Genomic DNA, 16,940 nt, shown 5'->3' with positions numbered 1-16,940 from the left:
AGATAATATTTAGACAAATCGATATGTCATTCCCTCAAAATTATTATTCTCTATCTTTTTTGTAATAGGTGACTTTACTCTAAGATTACTTAAACGCATAGAAAAAATGATTTTGCGTAAACGCGTTTTGTTGCGCGTGAGTCAGAGAGAGAAACGAATAGTGCGCTGACATCCCTCCTCTTAAGTATAATAGGTAGATAGGTACAAGGTTAAACCATAGGCGAGCAGGGTATGCAGCTGCACGTCCTAATCGCCCTGAAGGCTGCTTTAATTCAAGTTTAAAATTAATTAATAAAAGTAAAATCTATGAACGGTTAATTTGGCTGAAGTCTAATAATCATTATAAATACTAATCATTATATTTGTTCTTAACGATGTATTTTCCAACCAAAGACAGTTCCTAACCGTATTTTTTCTATATAATATAATTCAAAATAATAAATATAATTTCTGTCATTTTCAATTTTTTCAATTTTTTCAATTTAATTTTCTTTTTTTAGAACTAACTGATTATATTCTATAACAAAAAATATTGCCAACCGCTGGAGGAATTCAACTGCGCTAACATTCGGCATATTATTTAAAATTAATAAAAATTTGAAATTTTGTTTCAAAAGCTTGAATAATAAATAAGCTAATCATTAAATAATAAGCTTACAATTTATTAATAACAACTAATTACGGTGACCTATAAAATATCCGAAAATAGGGATTTTAGGGATAATACCCCAAACCCTATAAATTGTGGTGGGCCGATTTATAGATTCTGCATACGCTAAACAATACTTCTGGCTCCGCTTATGGATTACACATACCTAAGTGTTAGAAAGTATAACACTAATATAGTTGGTATCTACTATAAATTATCACACCAAAAACACTTCGTTATAACTCCGTGCAAATAAAAGCTAAGTTAAACAAAAAAATAAATTTAGTAATGATTAAACCTTTAAAAGACGTGATATAATATGGAAACTAAGTAAAATTCCATTTTATAATATTACAAATACCTATGATGACAAATAAGATCAATTGTAATGTTAAATACTTAGTCAACATACTGTTTAACTATTTGGCAGGACGTAGAAGTAATAAGTATGCTTAAATAAATACAAATAAGTAACCTCTATAGTATTTGTCATTAATAATATATATAACATATTAACAATATGTTGACTAAGTATTTAACATCACAATTATTGATCTTTTTGAATTCCAGATAGTTATCAAAAGCAAAATTAGGGTAAAACGGGAATTTTTACAACATTTTTCGACAAAATTGATTTTGGTTTCTAGTGTAACTCCAAAACAAATGAACGTAAATATGTATGATATTTCACTGGTTGTTTAAATTAGCATTTTCTATACAAGAAAAAAATTTAAAAAAAAATTATTATTTGGTTTGAACTGTTTACGAACATTTTCAGTTTCAATTTTTTAAAATTTTTTCTTCTATGTATGTCAATAAAATTTTATTTTTTGGTTAAAAAAGAGTAAATTGAACATTTAATACAAAGATCCTAATATATTGTTACAATGATATTTGAAAAATATTAAAAATCCAGCCACAATTTTTTTTTATACGAATTTAAAGTTAAAATTTTGACAAAATACGTAAAAATCACGAAAACAGAAATTCAAAACATTTTCTAATACAAGATTCTCATAAGTTTTTCTAACTTAATAAAAAAAAAATGCCTACAAGAAAGTCAAATTGAATTTTTATGAGCGTTTGAAGATTATTTTTTTACAACATTGGATATTCAATCACTCGATTTCTCATGTAGCGATTTTCTTATTTTTTGTAATTCAAAAATGACTAACTGTAGATAAATGAACATTTCACCAAATATTTAGGTATATTTTCATTTTCTATACACCATACAATTTTGAAAATATTTTGACACTGAGCTGTATAGGAAAAATTTCAAATTATAATTTAATTTAGTTTTTTTTTCTTACAAATATCAATAAAATTTTATTTGTAGGGGTCAAAAAGAGTGAAAAATTAATACAAGGCTCCTGATATATTGTTACAATAGCATATTAGAAATATTAAAAATACATAGGCAACAATTTTTTATGAGCATTTTCGATTTTTGACAAAATGTATAATATTTAAAATTTAATAATTATTTTGTAGTTAAAAATTTATAAAATGTTCAAATTTTATAGCTAAGGATTGAAAATTTAAAACAAGGTTCCATGTAAATAGGTTATATATAAATTACTTTATTCATAATAATATCATCAAATTTATTCACTTTTCCATTAAAAAAAGATTCTGCAAAAAAAGCACATCATTGAAAAATTAATACATTCATCGCTCCACTTTATATTTATTTTTAATCTAATCAATGTTTAATTGTCTAAAAAACTTTTTTCTGGATTTTTGTCTCAGTCATTTTTCTTATAACGTAATTATATGAAATATTCATTGTCAAATACACTCTATTGAAAGTATTGATAGAGATGACTTACCCATAGCACATAACTTACCGAAACTAATACACATATTTGCCTCAGAAAATAACGATAAAATTCCATGTTCACAATAATATTGCTTTATATTACTAATAATACAAATACATTCAACTATAACATAGGTAGTGTTTATGTAATGTAAAAATATTTTTTAGTATAAAAACCTTTAACTTTTAAAATATCATTATTTTTTGGTTAGGAAATCGTTAATTATTGTAATCTCTTTTAACAAACACAATTATTATTAATTTAAATACATTAATAAAATATATGTAATAAGCAATAAGTCTTTTTTTGTCATGTACTAAAAGTATTTTAACTTTGGTTTAACTACGTAAAAATAAAACAACTAGTCTTAATCGTCCATAGGACAAATCAGATCACCAATACTCAGTTCATTGTTATGTTTTTTTCTCTTCAATGAAAATTGTGATTTTTTTTGAATCTAAATCATAACAAAAATGTTTATTATGTAGTGTTCTAATGGTTAAAATAAAATGTATAAATTATTATCAAAATATTATGATTTTTTCAAATTATTAGTATCACCTACTTTAGTCTTAGATGATATTGTCAGGGGCCTATACTTTGGTTTGCACTGATCATCTCTTTTTTTTTGATTTAAATCTCTTCCTATCAACTGGCTGAACTGTATGCTTAAATGACGTCTCAGCAATGTTTTGCTCTGTTGTATGAATAAAATGTCAGCTAGAAGCTCAGAAGTAAATCTGTCATCATATACTATTAGTCCACCATGAACACCTAAATTATAACAAATAAATACTTTTTAATAATGTACAACAAATACTAAGGTAAGTGCTTGTAAAACAAATTAAGTTTTTTTATATGGCAACTTTATTGAAAACATTTGAAACATAATATATAAAATATTCACCAGAACCCCTTAAATTAGATGCATATTCAGCCAAATTAACACTACAAAGCCATTCCATTACTCTATGTGTTGTCCATAGTGATAAATTACAATCATCATCATTTTTGTTAGTATTAGACCGACGGATCAAACATTCAGGATCAAAATTATTCTTTCTCAACACCTATAGGTACAAAACATATTATATCCAGTATTTATTAATCATATTTCAATACAAGTATTAAATTAACTATTAAACTAACCTTTATTCCATATCGGAGACTAGAGAAATGTAAATCTGAATTTTCAAATGGCATCATTAGAAAATCATCTTTGGTGAGTCTGTTTAAAAGGGTACCATTTATAGCTGCCAGAGAAAATGGTTCTTTATACTGTGGAAGACCTATGTCATCTAACCATTGTAGTACCCAAGACGTATTTAAATATCTTGCTTTGGCCAGATATTTGTCTTCATCAAATAATTTATTTGGATCTTTTTCAAATTGAATGGCTAAAATTAGCTTTTTCCTATGTAACCAATGCTATAAATTTAAAACAATTGCTAATTAATTCAAACAATATATATTTATATATTAGCATATGGTTACAAGTACAGGACAAATGTATATTTAATATTGTTCAGTTTCATTTATTATTAAGTAAATTACTTAATAATACAATTAATTAATACAAACAAATCTTTAGTCTGTAGTATATTGTTATAGATATTTTTGATAATTTTATTAATTTTGATATTATTTATTTTTTTAACTACAACGTTTTTTCATTGCCCTAATAATTATTAGAATATTTTACAATTACACTGTCTCTCACAATTTATAATTAAATGTATTGTTTTTAATATTTTATTCTGTTAGATAAGACTGGGTTCTTTCTTACTGTAATTACTGTTATCACTTATCAACATAAAATAATTTCTTACATGGTTAATTTGAGTGTAGTGAGATTGAGAAGCGTTAACTGCAGGTTATTTATTTTCTATAATGTTAAATCAACATAATATAGTTTATACATGTATGATTTATAAACATAACTTATATAGTATAAACAGTTTTAACTAATGTTTAATGTAAGCATTAACGTGATTATTTTAACATACTTTAAATTTAAATTTTTCGTCAATCTCACTGATGGAAGAAGAAATCAATTCTTTTCCAGAAGTAGGCCATAATTTTGATCCTTCTAAAACATAATCAATACCTTGTTCAGCAAACCAATCTCGTAACTGTTGACGATTTAGCTCACTAAATAGTAAATTTGAACTAAAACATTCAAAAGAAATGTTAATATTTTATATTTATTTTTAGTTCATAAAAACTGTGATCCTTACTTTTGAAAAGAATAAATTTTGGTACTGGAAAAGAGACTTGAATTATTTTCTAATATTTGTTCATTTTGGCAGTCGTGTTTTGAATCAACTAAACAATAAGCAAATTTAATAAAAACATGAAAAAAAAAATTAATAATTAGAATATTTTATACATTTGACAAAAGATAAACTAGATTTTTGTTTATATTTTAAAACAAATTTAACAAAGCTCAACACAGAACAATATTTTAATAATTTTGTGACTATCGCATTTCAAATTTTAAATTAAAAGATTATTCTTAAACTTTCAAATGAATTATGAATGTAAGATGATATGATTTTAGATAATAGTATTCACAATCAATTCAATGGTTATAATCATAATTATATTCTAAATACTCAGTTACCTAAATTTGGCGCTGAAGAACATTTGTCAAACTGTGATTTTCTGTTCATTAAATTTGCACACGATTCAGTAATATCATTTAATAACTCATTATTAATATTCTGGTTTTCATTTTTCTTTTTTTGAAATCTTATGTCGAGGCAAACTACAATAGAAACGTGATCCGTGGTTTTTTGAACGTTGAAACTGAGAGTTCTAAACAAAATAGTAATACAATACCAATTATAATAAGAACTTAACATTAGTGTTCAGAACTATCTATAATTACAACCAGTTTTTATTTTAAAGTAAATAGTTTTATAGGTAAATACATTAACAGAATTTTTTTTTTTAATTGAGCTTAATTCTGGTGACTATAGCCATTAGCTGTTGTAGGGATTATGAACTGTGGTTGGTTAGGTTAGTACGGTAGTTATGGTAGGTAAGTAACATGTGTATGTGTGGCAAGGTTTTTACTACTACAAATCCGGGTAGTCACCCATCTGCAAAAAAGTAGTGGCGGGCGTTATTTACTCTCAGACGCATAGCAGCCAATAAATAAAATTTGTTATGCAGATAAGGTTGAATATTTTAAGGATTAAAACGATATTTATATGATCATCAAAACTAGAAATACATAAGAGCATAAATATTATGATACTTGGTATGAAACAAATAGTATTTTTCAAATATTATTATAACTTTAACATTTACAACTTTAATATTCAGTAAAGTTAAAAATCTCAAAATTATAAAAAGCCAAAAAGGTTAATAATATTAAAATACAATTGTTTACAAAACATACATTTTAAGTTTAAGTAGATACTATTTATTCTTGTAATATTTGATTATTAAGAATGCCACGGGCATTTGTTGTCTTCGTCTTACAAACGTACAACACAGCATATTTTTACTCTGTAGTTTCTCAAATAGAGTGAATTTACCTCTTATAAAATGAAAAGGTAAGAATATCCAGGGCATCTTGGAGAATTTTATAGACATTATTATTTATAAATAAGTTATGATAATTTGAGTACATTTGTGAGATGGAGACAACAAATGCCCGTGTGGCATCCTCTCATTCCACCATAAATTATTTTTATTTGATAATATATTTAGTGATAATTTTTTAAAACTTACTACTACTTCTGATGTACATGATGATGTTATTGAATTCTGTGCATTTAGATTATTTATTATCATTTCTTTAAGATCCATATTTTCCTTAGTTAGCCTAACATTTACTAATTTCAAATTAGTTAGCATAGCAATAACTTCAAGTTTTTCTGTTTCTAGCTTCGATTTTAAAATCATTTCCTTCAAAATAATATAATTATTATAATAGATCGTATTAACTAATAAGTATAATAAAGTATAAAATTTGAAAATATACCTCTTGGAGCTTACTTTCAGCTTTTTTTCTTAAATCATTTTGTTGCAATAGATATTTTTCAAGATGATTTAATTTTCTTAAAAGTATATCAACTTGATTATTTAACATAGAAACTCGGAGCTTTGACTCTAAATGATCAGAAGAATCTTCAGAATTTTCCTTAAAACAAATATGACAAATGTACCTAAATGTATACATTTTATTTAAATATTAACTTTAATATTTACTTGTTGAATAAAATTATTTAATACAGTCTGTCCATTTGAATTGGTAAAACAATTTGAATTTGATGTTGGCTCTAAAAAATGTATACATAGTTAGTATATAATACTAACACATTTTTATAATAACTATACTTTTAAAATATTTACAATGCTAAATAAATAATAAATATATTACAATTATTAAAATTTCCTTAAGAGGACGTCATACTTTGCATGTGTTGTCTCCGTCTTATTAACACATAATACATCAAAATGTACGTCCAGCAGTTCCGTTTTTGTGTTGTTAGCTTCAATATTAGAGAAAATTGACATATTTTCAAACTTAAATGTATGAAAATTATCTGTGGTTTTTTATACCACATATATACAATATTTTAGTTTTAAGTGAGGTTGCATATATAAAATATTAATATTTGAAAATGCTCATAATTCACTTTAAAAACCATAGAGAGAACACAAATTAAGTTCTTACATTAAGTTCAATAATAGATCAATTCACTCTAATATTTAAGCTAACAATACAAAATTAGAACTCCTGTACGTACATTTTGGTATATTATGCTATGGTAAGACAGAAACAACATATGCAGGTACAGTGTCCTCTTAAAAGGACGCCCTACCCATATGCGTTGTATCAGTCTTACAAACAAACAACTTAGACAATTGTACGTTCACAATAAAACATTTTACTGTTATTTTTAAAAATTAAACTAGTTTAAAATGTGAAGGTATTATCTAAGGCATATTGGAGGCTTTTCATGATATTTCAATTTTTCCGTTTTAAAATTTACAAAAAAATGTAATGTTCCTAAATGCTTTGCAATTAAAATATCAATAAAAGCCTCCAAGATAATCTTACCTTTAAATTTCTTAATAGGTCAATTCACACTAATTTTAAAAATAACAGTAAAATGGATTTATTGTTTTTAATTATCTATGTTATATGTTTGTAAGACATCCACAATACAAGCAAGCAAAGTGATACTTTAATTAAAGTTTCCTCTTTTGAACATGTAAGAATAAAAATATAATTAAATGATAATTCTTTCTTTCAACATTTTAACTAGTTTTATTTAAATTTATACTTATTGGCAAGTAAATTAAATTAATATTTCTTTAATGAAGTTACATGTTTTGAAAAAAAAATGATAAGATAGACATTGACGCTTAACTATTGCAATATTCTATACTAGCTTCTATAACTAATTATAAAATATAAGGTATAAAAAAAATATTAAGTTAACCAACCTATTATTTTTCTAATAATAAAAAGTATAACACTTATATAGAAATGTTATAAAGTATATTAATTGTTAAATTATTACTTACATATGTGATTGTATCATCTATCATGATCTAAGATAGCAAGAACTAACAAATGAAATAACTTTTGTTCTAATCAATATTTTTTAATATTTATTTCTATATAATGTATTAACTCGTGCGCTACATGTATAATACAACGTTTTTTGTTATTATTTTAGATTCTGAGCGGAGTAATGAATGCATTGGTTTTATAGCTTGACATACATCTTTCGTATACAATGATTTTATATCATTGAATTCTAATTTAACACCATACATAACAGTGACCCACCAATTGTAACCTACTGTACAGCAGAACGACAGCAAATAACTTTCTAATTTAATACTAAAAAAAAAATTTTAAATCTGGTTTTGTAAAATATTTGACTATCCAAGTCAAGTGGTTTATTTTTTTATGATTTTTTTAAATGTTTTAAATAACTTATTAATTTTAAAAGTAATCATTTTAAAAAAAAACATTTAGATTTTAACAAGTACCTACTTAAAAATTCTCATAAAATATTTCAAAAAAATATATAATTTTTGAATTTAAAATGTTTTTTCAACTAGATTAACTTGATTTAACAAAAAAAATTAGATTTAAAATTTTTTTAGAAAAATGAATTACCGACTAATAAGTAAATGTTTTTACAATCAACATTTTGTTAAAAACCGAATTTACAAATAGCCAATTAATATCAACAGTGCTCGAAAGGGGGGGGGGGGCAGGGGGACGGAGCTCCTCTATTATTTTTTTTTACTTGGACGGGGGGACGGACCAAACTAATGCCCAAAATAATTTTTATTAAGATTTGGAGTGGATTTAAATTGTTTTGTCAAAGATAAACCTAATGAATATCTTAGTAATTTTACATATTTTAATATAAAAATATTTTTCATCCTATCTATGGTTTTGACTACCTTTGAAACCTTTATGACTCGCAATCCACTGTTTTCATAACTCGTGTCACCTTTGTAGGCCATAATAGGAAAAAGACTAAGCTGCTAGTTTTGCGTAATTTCCCGTGTATAAATGTGCCCAAAACATTTCCAAAAAAGTTTAAATAAACATTTGTTTAAGTTTGGAATCACAAGTAAGCTCAATTTATTGATTTTAGTAGACATTTTAACTATAATTATATCTACTGTAAAATATGGTTCTTCAATTCATTCATAACTTATTCGAATCTATAATTTATAATTTTATAATAAACTTATTTTTTTTAAAACAAAATCGACTTGTCACAGATTACGCGATCCAAGATTTGATAGCAACACCGGCTGAATACCACTGGCTTAGATTTCCTAATACCTTGCTAATTTTTTTTATTATTGTTTGTTTGTATTTATGCCTAGTTTAGTAGTTCACAGATATTATGTACCTACAATAAACTATTGTATTATAAAATATCTGAAAAAAAAAAATAAATTATAAATTATAAATTTGAATAAGTTATGAATGAATTGAACAATATGCACACTAATGCACGGGATATTACGCAAAGCTAAAGTTTTTTTTCTTTCATGGCTTACAAAGGTGACACGAGTCGTGAAAATATTGTTACAAAAACAGTGGATCGCGAGTCAAAAAGGTTGAACACTACTAGTCAAAACCATAAAAAGGATGAAAAATATTTTTATATTAAATAAAAAATGTAGAATTCATTAGGTTTATCTTTGACAATAACTTAGATCTATTCTTAATTTTAATAAAAATTGATTTGGCCATTTGTTTGTAAATATCTATGAACTAGTGTTCACAATTGACATGGTATGTGTCTATAGCACAAATAATTATTAAGATATTATCACTGATATTAAAAATCTTTCATTTCCTACCGAAATATGTAGGTAGGTATTATCTCTATCAATAAAAATTTCGAAAAATAAAATATGAATATAAAATATAAATCCATAATCACTTACATGTTACATAGGCACATATAGTTAAATATGTTATATTTGGAAATTTAGAGTAGAAAATTCTGTAACTAAGGTGATATGTTGTATTGAAAAACTAGAATTTGGTTAAGGGGGGTGTGGGGTGTGAGGGCCCCATGAGTCTGTGTTGAATAATTTTGCACCTGGAACGCAATTTATAAATTGTTGGATTGAGCTCCTCTACTTAATAATTCTCAATTCGAACACTGAATATCAATTAATCATTTTCAGTATTAAAAAATAATTATTGTTATACTATACACATAGTGCAAGCGTCTATAAATTATATAAAATAAAAATAAAATTTATGAGGCAGAACAAATTTTATTTCATTTGACGTTTTATTGTTACACCCTGTAATATTGATTAAATATATAATGATTTTTAAATTAAAATTTGAAATTTCATAAATAATAATTGTTAAAGATGTAGAATCAAAAATTAAGTTATATTTTTAATATATTTTGTAGAAACCAATCTGTTAACTTACACTGATTGGAATTTAATAATTAAATAATTTTAATAATTTTAGTATATATTTGGTTAAGTTACTGTTTTAAAATTATCCATGCAAAACATTTAAATTACAAATTTAAAAAAAGTCCTAAGCTACCAAAATAAAAACATTCATGTAAATGTGAAACTACGTAAGTGTAATTAACTATAATATAATAATCCAAAATACAATGAATATAAGAATAGAATATTATTTCAAACATAAATGTGCCTTTAGACAATTAACATAATACAATATATGTATACTTATAAATGAAATAACAGCATCTACTATGCCAAAATTACAAGTATACTTAATTTTATAACTAGTTTATAAATTAATTCACTGATGTGCCTCTCACAAATATATTTGGTTTTAGACTTTGAATTTATTGAAACAACTATCTAATCACACATTGCATAGTTAAATAAAACAAAATAAAAATAATAAATATTTGAAAACAATATATTGAGATAAAAATTATAAATCTATAAATCCAAAACAATATGCAACAAACGTAGTATAATCAAATATTTTAATTAAATCTCACCAACGATATCAGTAGACTGAATTTGCCTATCAATCATATAAATGAACATTAAGTTCATAATTTGTTTAAGTTTTTAATTAATTGGTTGGCAGTAAGGTTAATCTTACTGGTACTGTGTCAACCTTCCAAAAGAATGCTACCCAATATCTAATAAATGCAAACAAATAAAGGTACTCAAATTTGGTTTTACAAAATATTTAATAATGTTTATTCCAATCATTTTGTTATACTTCATTAAAACATTAGGTAGTAAACATTTATTTTTTTTTTACATTAGGAATCGTAATTATTTATGAAACCTTATGATACTAATGATATTTATGACATTCCCTATAAACTTATTAATAAATAATCATAAAATTACTAAGCAGTAAAGCACTTAATAAGTTTTTAAATGTTTACTTAATTTTAATTACCTATTGTTAACATAGGTACTTACTACTTAGTATCAAGTTGGATTATATTATACAGTTCTATTAATAAATTAAATTAATTCATTAAGTTTTAAATTTGATTAGGTAGTTTTCAGTGAATATTTGAAATTGCAAACAAGGCTCACAATTCAAAGAAAAAAATTAGCCAATTATATTTAATATGTAAGATAAGACAGCGGGACATCTTCAACATTACACATGCCCGTGGCTGCGAGGATAGTAGAAACCTAATTTGGGAAAACAGTGTAATCATTTACAGAATTTTTAAAACTTTGGGACTAAGGTCAATGAAATAGATTATCTCGATGTTTAACATAATTTCTGAAAAGATACAAAAAGTTTACAGAATTCCATTTCAACATACCCGTCGATATAATTCCATCCATTTTTTGTAACGCTCCCTCCAACAGTTTGATCGCATCAAAATGCGTTTTGCTGAGTTTGAGCTCTTCGTCTTGATCGTTGTTCATCATTTAGTCGTAGTGTCTGTCAATGTCCTACAATAAACAAGTACTTTTTTGTAATTCTTGTATATTTTATTGCGAAAAAACAAAAATCGTAATAAATAATGCTATCAGCGACCTGGTGCCGTAGTCATAAAATACTGACGCCGGGTTTTTAAAAATATTTTATTTAGGTAATGTTATATAATAATAATGTAATAATAACAAAACATAATAATATTATTAAATTGTTTAGAATTCCGTAGCTCTTGCCGAAAACGATAAATTCGCTTAGTAGATAACAGCAATGATAATTTGTTTGAAATCACGGACCATAATATTATTATCTTAAACCGTGTTTGGAATTAAATAGATGATAACATTTAGCGTGTGTTATATTGCATTTGATTGCACATCAAGGGGTGGGTGGGAAGATGCCAGTTTGTTTCTGTTTGTTACAATCATAGTTGATTATTATTTTTATTCATAAATTAAAACAACATTTTATTGCTAAGCCTAAAGTATGAACTAACAATATTAGATCTTCTTAGTTCATGGCCTAAAGCCATACTCAATGTGTTAAGCCGGGTTGACACAGAGACAACAAAATTAAAAAAAGGTGGGTAAATGGATGTCGCTCTGCTGAACAGTAGGTTACAAGTGGGTCACGGTATTAATGGATAGTATTTCATTTGAATTCAATGATATAATATCACTGTATAAGAAAAACGATTCTGAGTGGAGACGGTTTGTCAGTCTAGATATTAAACATATTATAGGTATACTTATCTATAGTATTAAAAAAAAATTGACCTATAATAGGTATCAATAATAAATTCCAAATTAATCATATCACAATATCCATTAGGTAACGCGTTTTACATCAACAACAAACCGTGGTACTATCATAGATATATAATAGTATATACTTTAGAAGTTTCAAGTACCCACGAATAATATTATACAATCACAACAAAATAGTTATTTTAGGTTTTTTAATATGTAATTTCGTCCAAATTTGAACTTAAAATGACTATAAAAATAAACTGTGCATATGTATTTTTTAAAACTTTTGGTAACGGAATTAAATATTTACGTGAAATCTTGTTTTAAATTTTCAATCCTTAGATATAAAAGTTGAACATTTTATGAATTTTTAACTACAAAATAATTATTCAATTTTAAATTTGATAAATTTTGTGAAAATTCGATCTTTAAATGCTTATAAAAAAAAATTGTATCTATGTATTTTTAATATTTTTCAACTGCTATTGTAACAATATATCAGGAGCATTTTATTAAATTTTTACACTTTTTGCTCCAACAGATAATACTTTATTGATATTTAAAGAAAAAAAACTAAAAAAATTGAAAACTGACAATGTCCGTAAACAGCTCAAAAAGAGTCAAATTATTTTCAAAATTGTATGGTTTATAGAAAATGCTAATATTAACATTCAGTGAAATTTTCATGTATCTACAGTTATTCGTTTTTGAATTACAACAAAATAAGAAATCGCTACATGAGAAATCGAGTGAATATCCAATGTTGTAAAAATTTGAATTTCAAACGCTCATAAAAATTTAATTTGACTTTCCGGTAGAGATTTTTTTATTGATAAAAGTAGACAAACTTATGAGTAATCTTATTTTACATTTTTAAATCTTAGATTTAAAAAGAAAAATTTTTACGAATTCTTAACTCAAAATAATTTGCTAATTTTCGTGATTTTTCCATATTCTGTCAATTTTTGAACTTTAAATGCTAATAAAAAAAAAACTGTGACTATGGATTTTTAATTTTATTATTTAGTATAATTAATATTCTTATTGTATATTTGTTATACATTTATAATACAACCTAAAATAGGTTTTGTTGGATTTTAGAGTTTCGTCTTACAACAAAATAATCTCTATTGTACTTTATTATTGTTTCATTTAATTTTTATTTTTACGGTTCATAGAATGTTCGGATTTCAAATATTCAATTAATGTTGCTCTTTTATATTACCCGATAAATCATGTAGTTTTTTAAAATTGTTATATGTATACTTATTTACAGTTTTTAGTATTTGAACATTATTAGACATGGATCATAGTGTGTGTGTTACATTTCTGCAGGGATCGAAACCGTTTCAAATTTTAACGGTTACGGTTTTAATTCTTGAGAACGGTTTTCTAAATTTTTTGGTTTTGGTTTCGGTTTCAAAAAAGGTTTTTCAAATATTTTATCGGTTTAAAGAACGGTTTTAGAAAATCTTCGGTTTTGGTTTTTGGAATGGTTTTTAAAAATTTCCATTTTATTTTCTTATCTAATTACTGTAGACTCTATTTTTATTATCTATTACCTAACTATTATAAGGGCTGGTTTCAAAAACGGTACAAGAACGGTTTTTCAATTCCATGGTTTCGGTTTGGGTTTTGAAAACAGTTTTTTTAAAGTCTTAGGTTTCGGTTACGGTTTTTAACCTGTGTTTTAAAGCTTTTGGTTCCGGTCACAGTTCCGGTGTTTAAAAATGAGAAAACCGCGGTTTTAACCGGTTTTTTGGAAAACCGGTTACACCGGTTTCGATCCCTGCATTTCTGACAATCAGTTAATCAAAGAATTCTGCAAAATTCCAAATATTCCAAAAAGGGTAAGACCTGATAAGTAAAAATACTTGATTTGATTTTACATTTTGGTCCAAAACCCAATAAAAGTTAGCCATCCATATTATACACTATTTTTTTAAAAATATTTCTTATTGTATAGAAATATAAAGATTTTATATAAGTAACTTTGTGCATTATAAATCTATCTTAGTTACAAATAATACATTTAAATTATGTACCTATTTATACATATTATACTATTTATACATTATAGTAAATTTTAGATCTATAGAACACATCATGTAACAGAATGATGAATTCATATTATAATTTCAAAAATGTTAAGGTTGAAAAATAGCTCTCTGGAGTGGCTGTACATACTGGCAATGTACAAAACTTATGAGTCTGGCAAGGAGGGGTGGGCTTCGGTAGTTCGCAGTTACTGCTACGTGTAATAAGGTGTATGGTAATTACCGTATTTGTACGGTAAAATACGACTCAATATATGATATACCGTATACCATATTATACGGTAACAACCAGAGCCGAATTTAGGGTTGTGGGGGCCCCAGGGCCCATAATATAAGATTGACAAACTTACTGTAAAATGTACTTATTTTGTGGGGCCTCTTATTAATTTAATCTTGTGAGGGGCCCGGACCCCCACAAGTTTCAATTAATAATTCAAAGTTTAAACCATTTCCACCGCTACCATTTCCGTATTCACTTCTGGCGTGCGTACTGACACACACAGGTATTTTTAAATCGATAGTTCTGTAAACGCAATGTATTGTGGACATAAGCTCAACTAGGGGGGGCTGGAGGGGCTTAGCCCCCCAATACTTGTAATAGCCCCCTCAAAATAAATTATTCAATTGTTTCCTAAAATATTAATAAACCTTTAAAAATTCCACTGTACGTAATTTTTATTTAAATTTTATAATTATTTTATATTGCCTATGATAAATATGATAAATAACATTAGCTGTATGTCTGTATTTGTTTTAAGTAAACAATATATTATGTCGGTATATTGGTAAGATTATTACACATAATTGTACAGTATATGATTTACAATATAGATACAGTGAATTATGGAATAAAAACCCCCGGAAAAAACCATCATTTCATGATTTGATTATTTGTATTATTTGACATATTATCGATCATTCAAAATATTTTTATTTTTTATTTTATAATCTTTTAAATATTGTAAAACTTATAAAAACGACTTCTAATAATTATAATAATTATTATTAATATTTACATTATTGTCAAAATATTGTTATGAAACATAATATTTTATTTCGTGGATATACCTATAATATATATAGGTAATATAAAACAAAATATTATTGTTATTGTTTAAAAATTATATTATAAATAAGTATTAAAATAAGTATGACAACACATATATTTCACAAAAATACTTTAAATTACTTTTTTTGTCTACATACCCAACTAGATTTAGACATTTGCGTTATTTAAAATATCAAAATATTTACAATGTGTACTGCTCAGGCAATAATATTTTTAATGATAGATGTAAGTTAATAAAATTACAACTACAACCAAAATATTAATTAACAATTTATTGTTTCAACAAATTGTTATGGTAATTACTTATTATTTTTATAGATGTCGAATAACACTCGTTTGCTGTAGCCACTGTAGACACCTATCCTTTATACAATAATACATACTTTTTAATTATATATTTTACGTTTTACAAGCTCATTATAAATAAATTGTACTATACAAGATATAAAATATATTAAATACATGACTTCATTTTTTAATGGAAGAAATTCATTAAATTTTAAATAGTTGTAAAAATGGAAATAGGTACCTATACTATATTATTTTATTTTCAGCTATCGATAATATAAATAATAATTCAATTGAATATAATATTATGTAGATTAATATACTGGATATATCGTATTACGTATACAGTTGTTCAATAGCAATTAATTTTTGAAATTTTGTTTAAAAATATAATATTTAAGTACTCAAAAAGTCATAAATATTTTATTAATAATTTCTTTCTTATCTGTTAATTACATACAAGATTTCTTCCAATAACCAATTAATCAAACAATTCACTAACTGTATCTTAAGGGAGTCATGTAAGATCAATAAATCCAATGTCGATGCGGATAATACATTTTTTTTTGTATTTAAAAGAAAAAAAGGTGGGTAAGTGGATTTCGCTCTGCTGTACAGTAGGTTACAAGTGGGTCACTGTATAATGGATGGTATTAAATTTGAATTCAATGATATAATATCATTGCATAAGAAAAACGATTCTGAGCGGAGACGGTATGTCAGTCTAGGTATAAGACATAATATTATATTATAGTCTATAGTATTTAAAAAAAATTTACCTATAATAGGTACCTATAATAAATTCCAAATTAATCATATCATATATCTATTTGGTACTTATAACGCGTTATACATCAACAACAAACCGTGATACTATCATA

At 25.2% G+C, this 16,940-nt stretch overlaps 1 protein-coding gene across 1 annotated transcript; it reads right to left on the bottom strand.

Moving 5' to 3' along the window:
- Positions 1-2,546: 2,546 nt before the first annotated feature.
- LOC100163523 (liprin-beta-1) lies at positions 2,547-12,157 on the bottom strand. Its single transcript, XM_029492835.1, has 13 exons — positions 11,999-12,157; positions 11,781-11,913; positions 6,694-6,764; positions 6,467-6,625; positions 6,214-6,390; positions 5,215-5,289; positions 5,096-5,180; positions 4,710-4,797; positions 4,479-4,641; positions 3,622-3,900; positions 3,380-3,542; positions 3,038-3,246; positions 2,547-2,929 (listed from the first exon to the last, which is right to left on the bottom strand). The coding sequence occupies exons 2-13, from the start codon at positions 11,887-11,889 to the stop codon at positions 2,840-2,842; spliced, it is 1,668 nt and encodes a 555-aa protein (XP_029348695.1). The 5' UTR covers positions 11,890-11,913; positions 11,999-12,157; the 3' UTR covers positions 2,547-2,839.
- Positions 12,158-16,940: the final 4,783 nt, after the last annotated feature.

The sequence above is a fragment of the Acyrthosiphon pisum genome, chromosome X, assembly GCF_005508785.2.
Source record: "Acyrthosiphon pisum isolate AL4f chromosome X, pea_aphid_22Mar2018_4r6ur, whole genome shotgun sequence".
Lineage (NCBI taxonomy): Eukaryota > Metazoa > Arthropoda > Insecta > Hemiptera > Aphididae > Acyrthosiphon > Acyrthosiphon pisum.
This window is presented reverse-complemented; position numbering and strand designations above follow the sequence as displayed.

What these genes read in the sequence shown, in the direction of transcription:
- LOC100163523 (XM_029492835.1), bottom strand. Translation starts at nt 11,889, where the DNA reads ATGATGAACAACGATCAAGACGAAGAGCTCAAACTCAGCAAAACGCAT. An exon ending in TAAATAATTTTATTCAACAA is followed by an intron (nt 6,626 to 6,693) that starts GTAAATATTAAA and finishes ATTTGTTTTAAG; the next exon opens with GAAAATTCTGAAGATTCTTC. An exon ending in AAAATTTATTCTTTTCAAAA is followed by an intron (nt 4,642 to 4,709) that starts GTAAGGATCACA and finishes TGAATGTTTTAG; the next exon opens with TTCAAATTTACTATTTAGTG.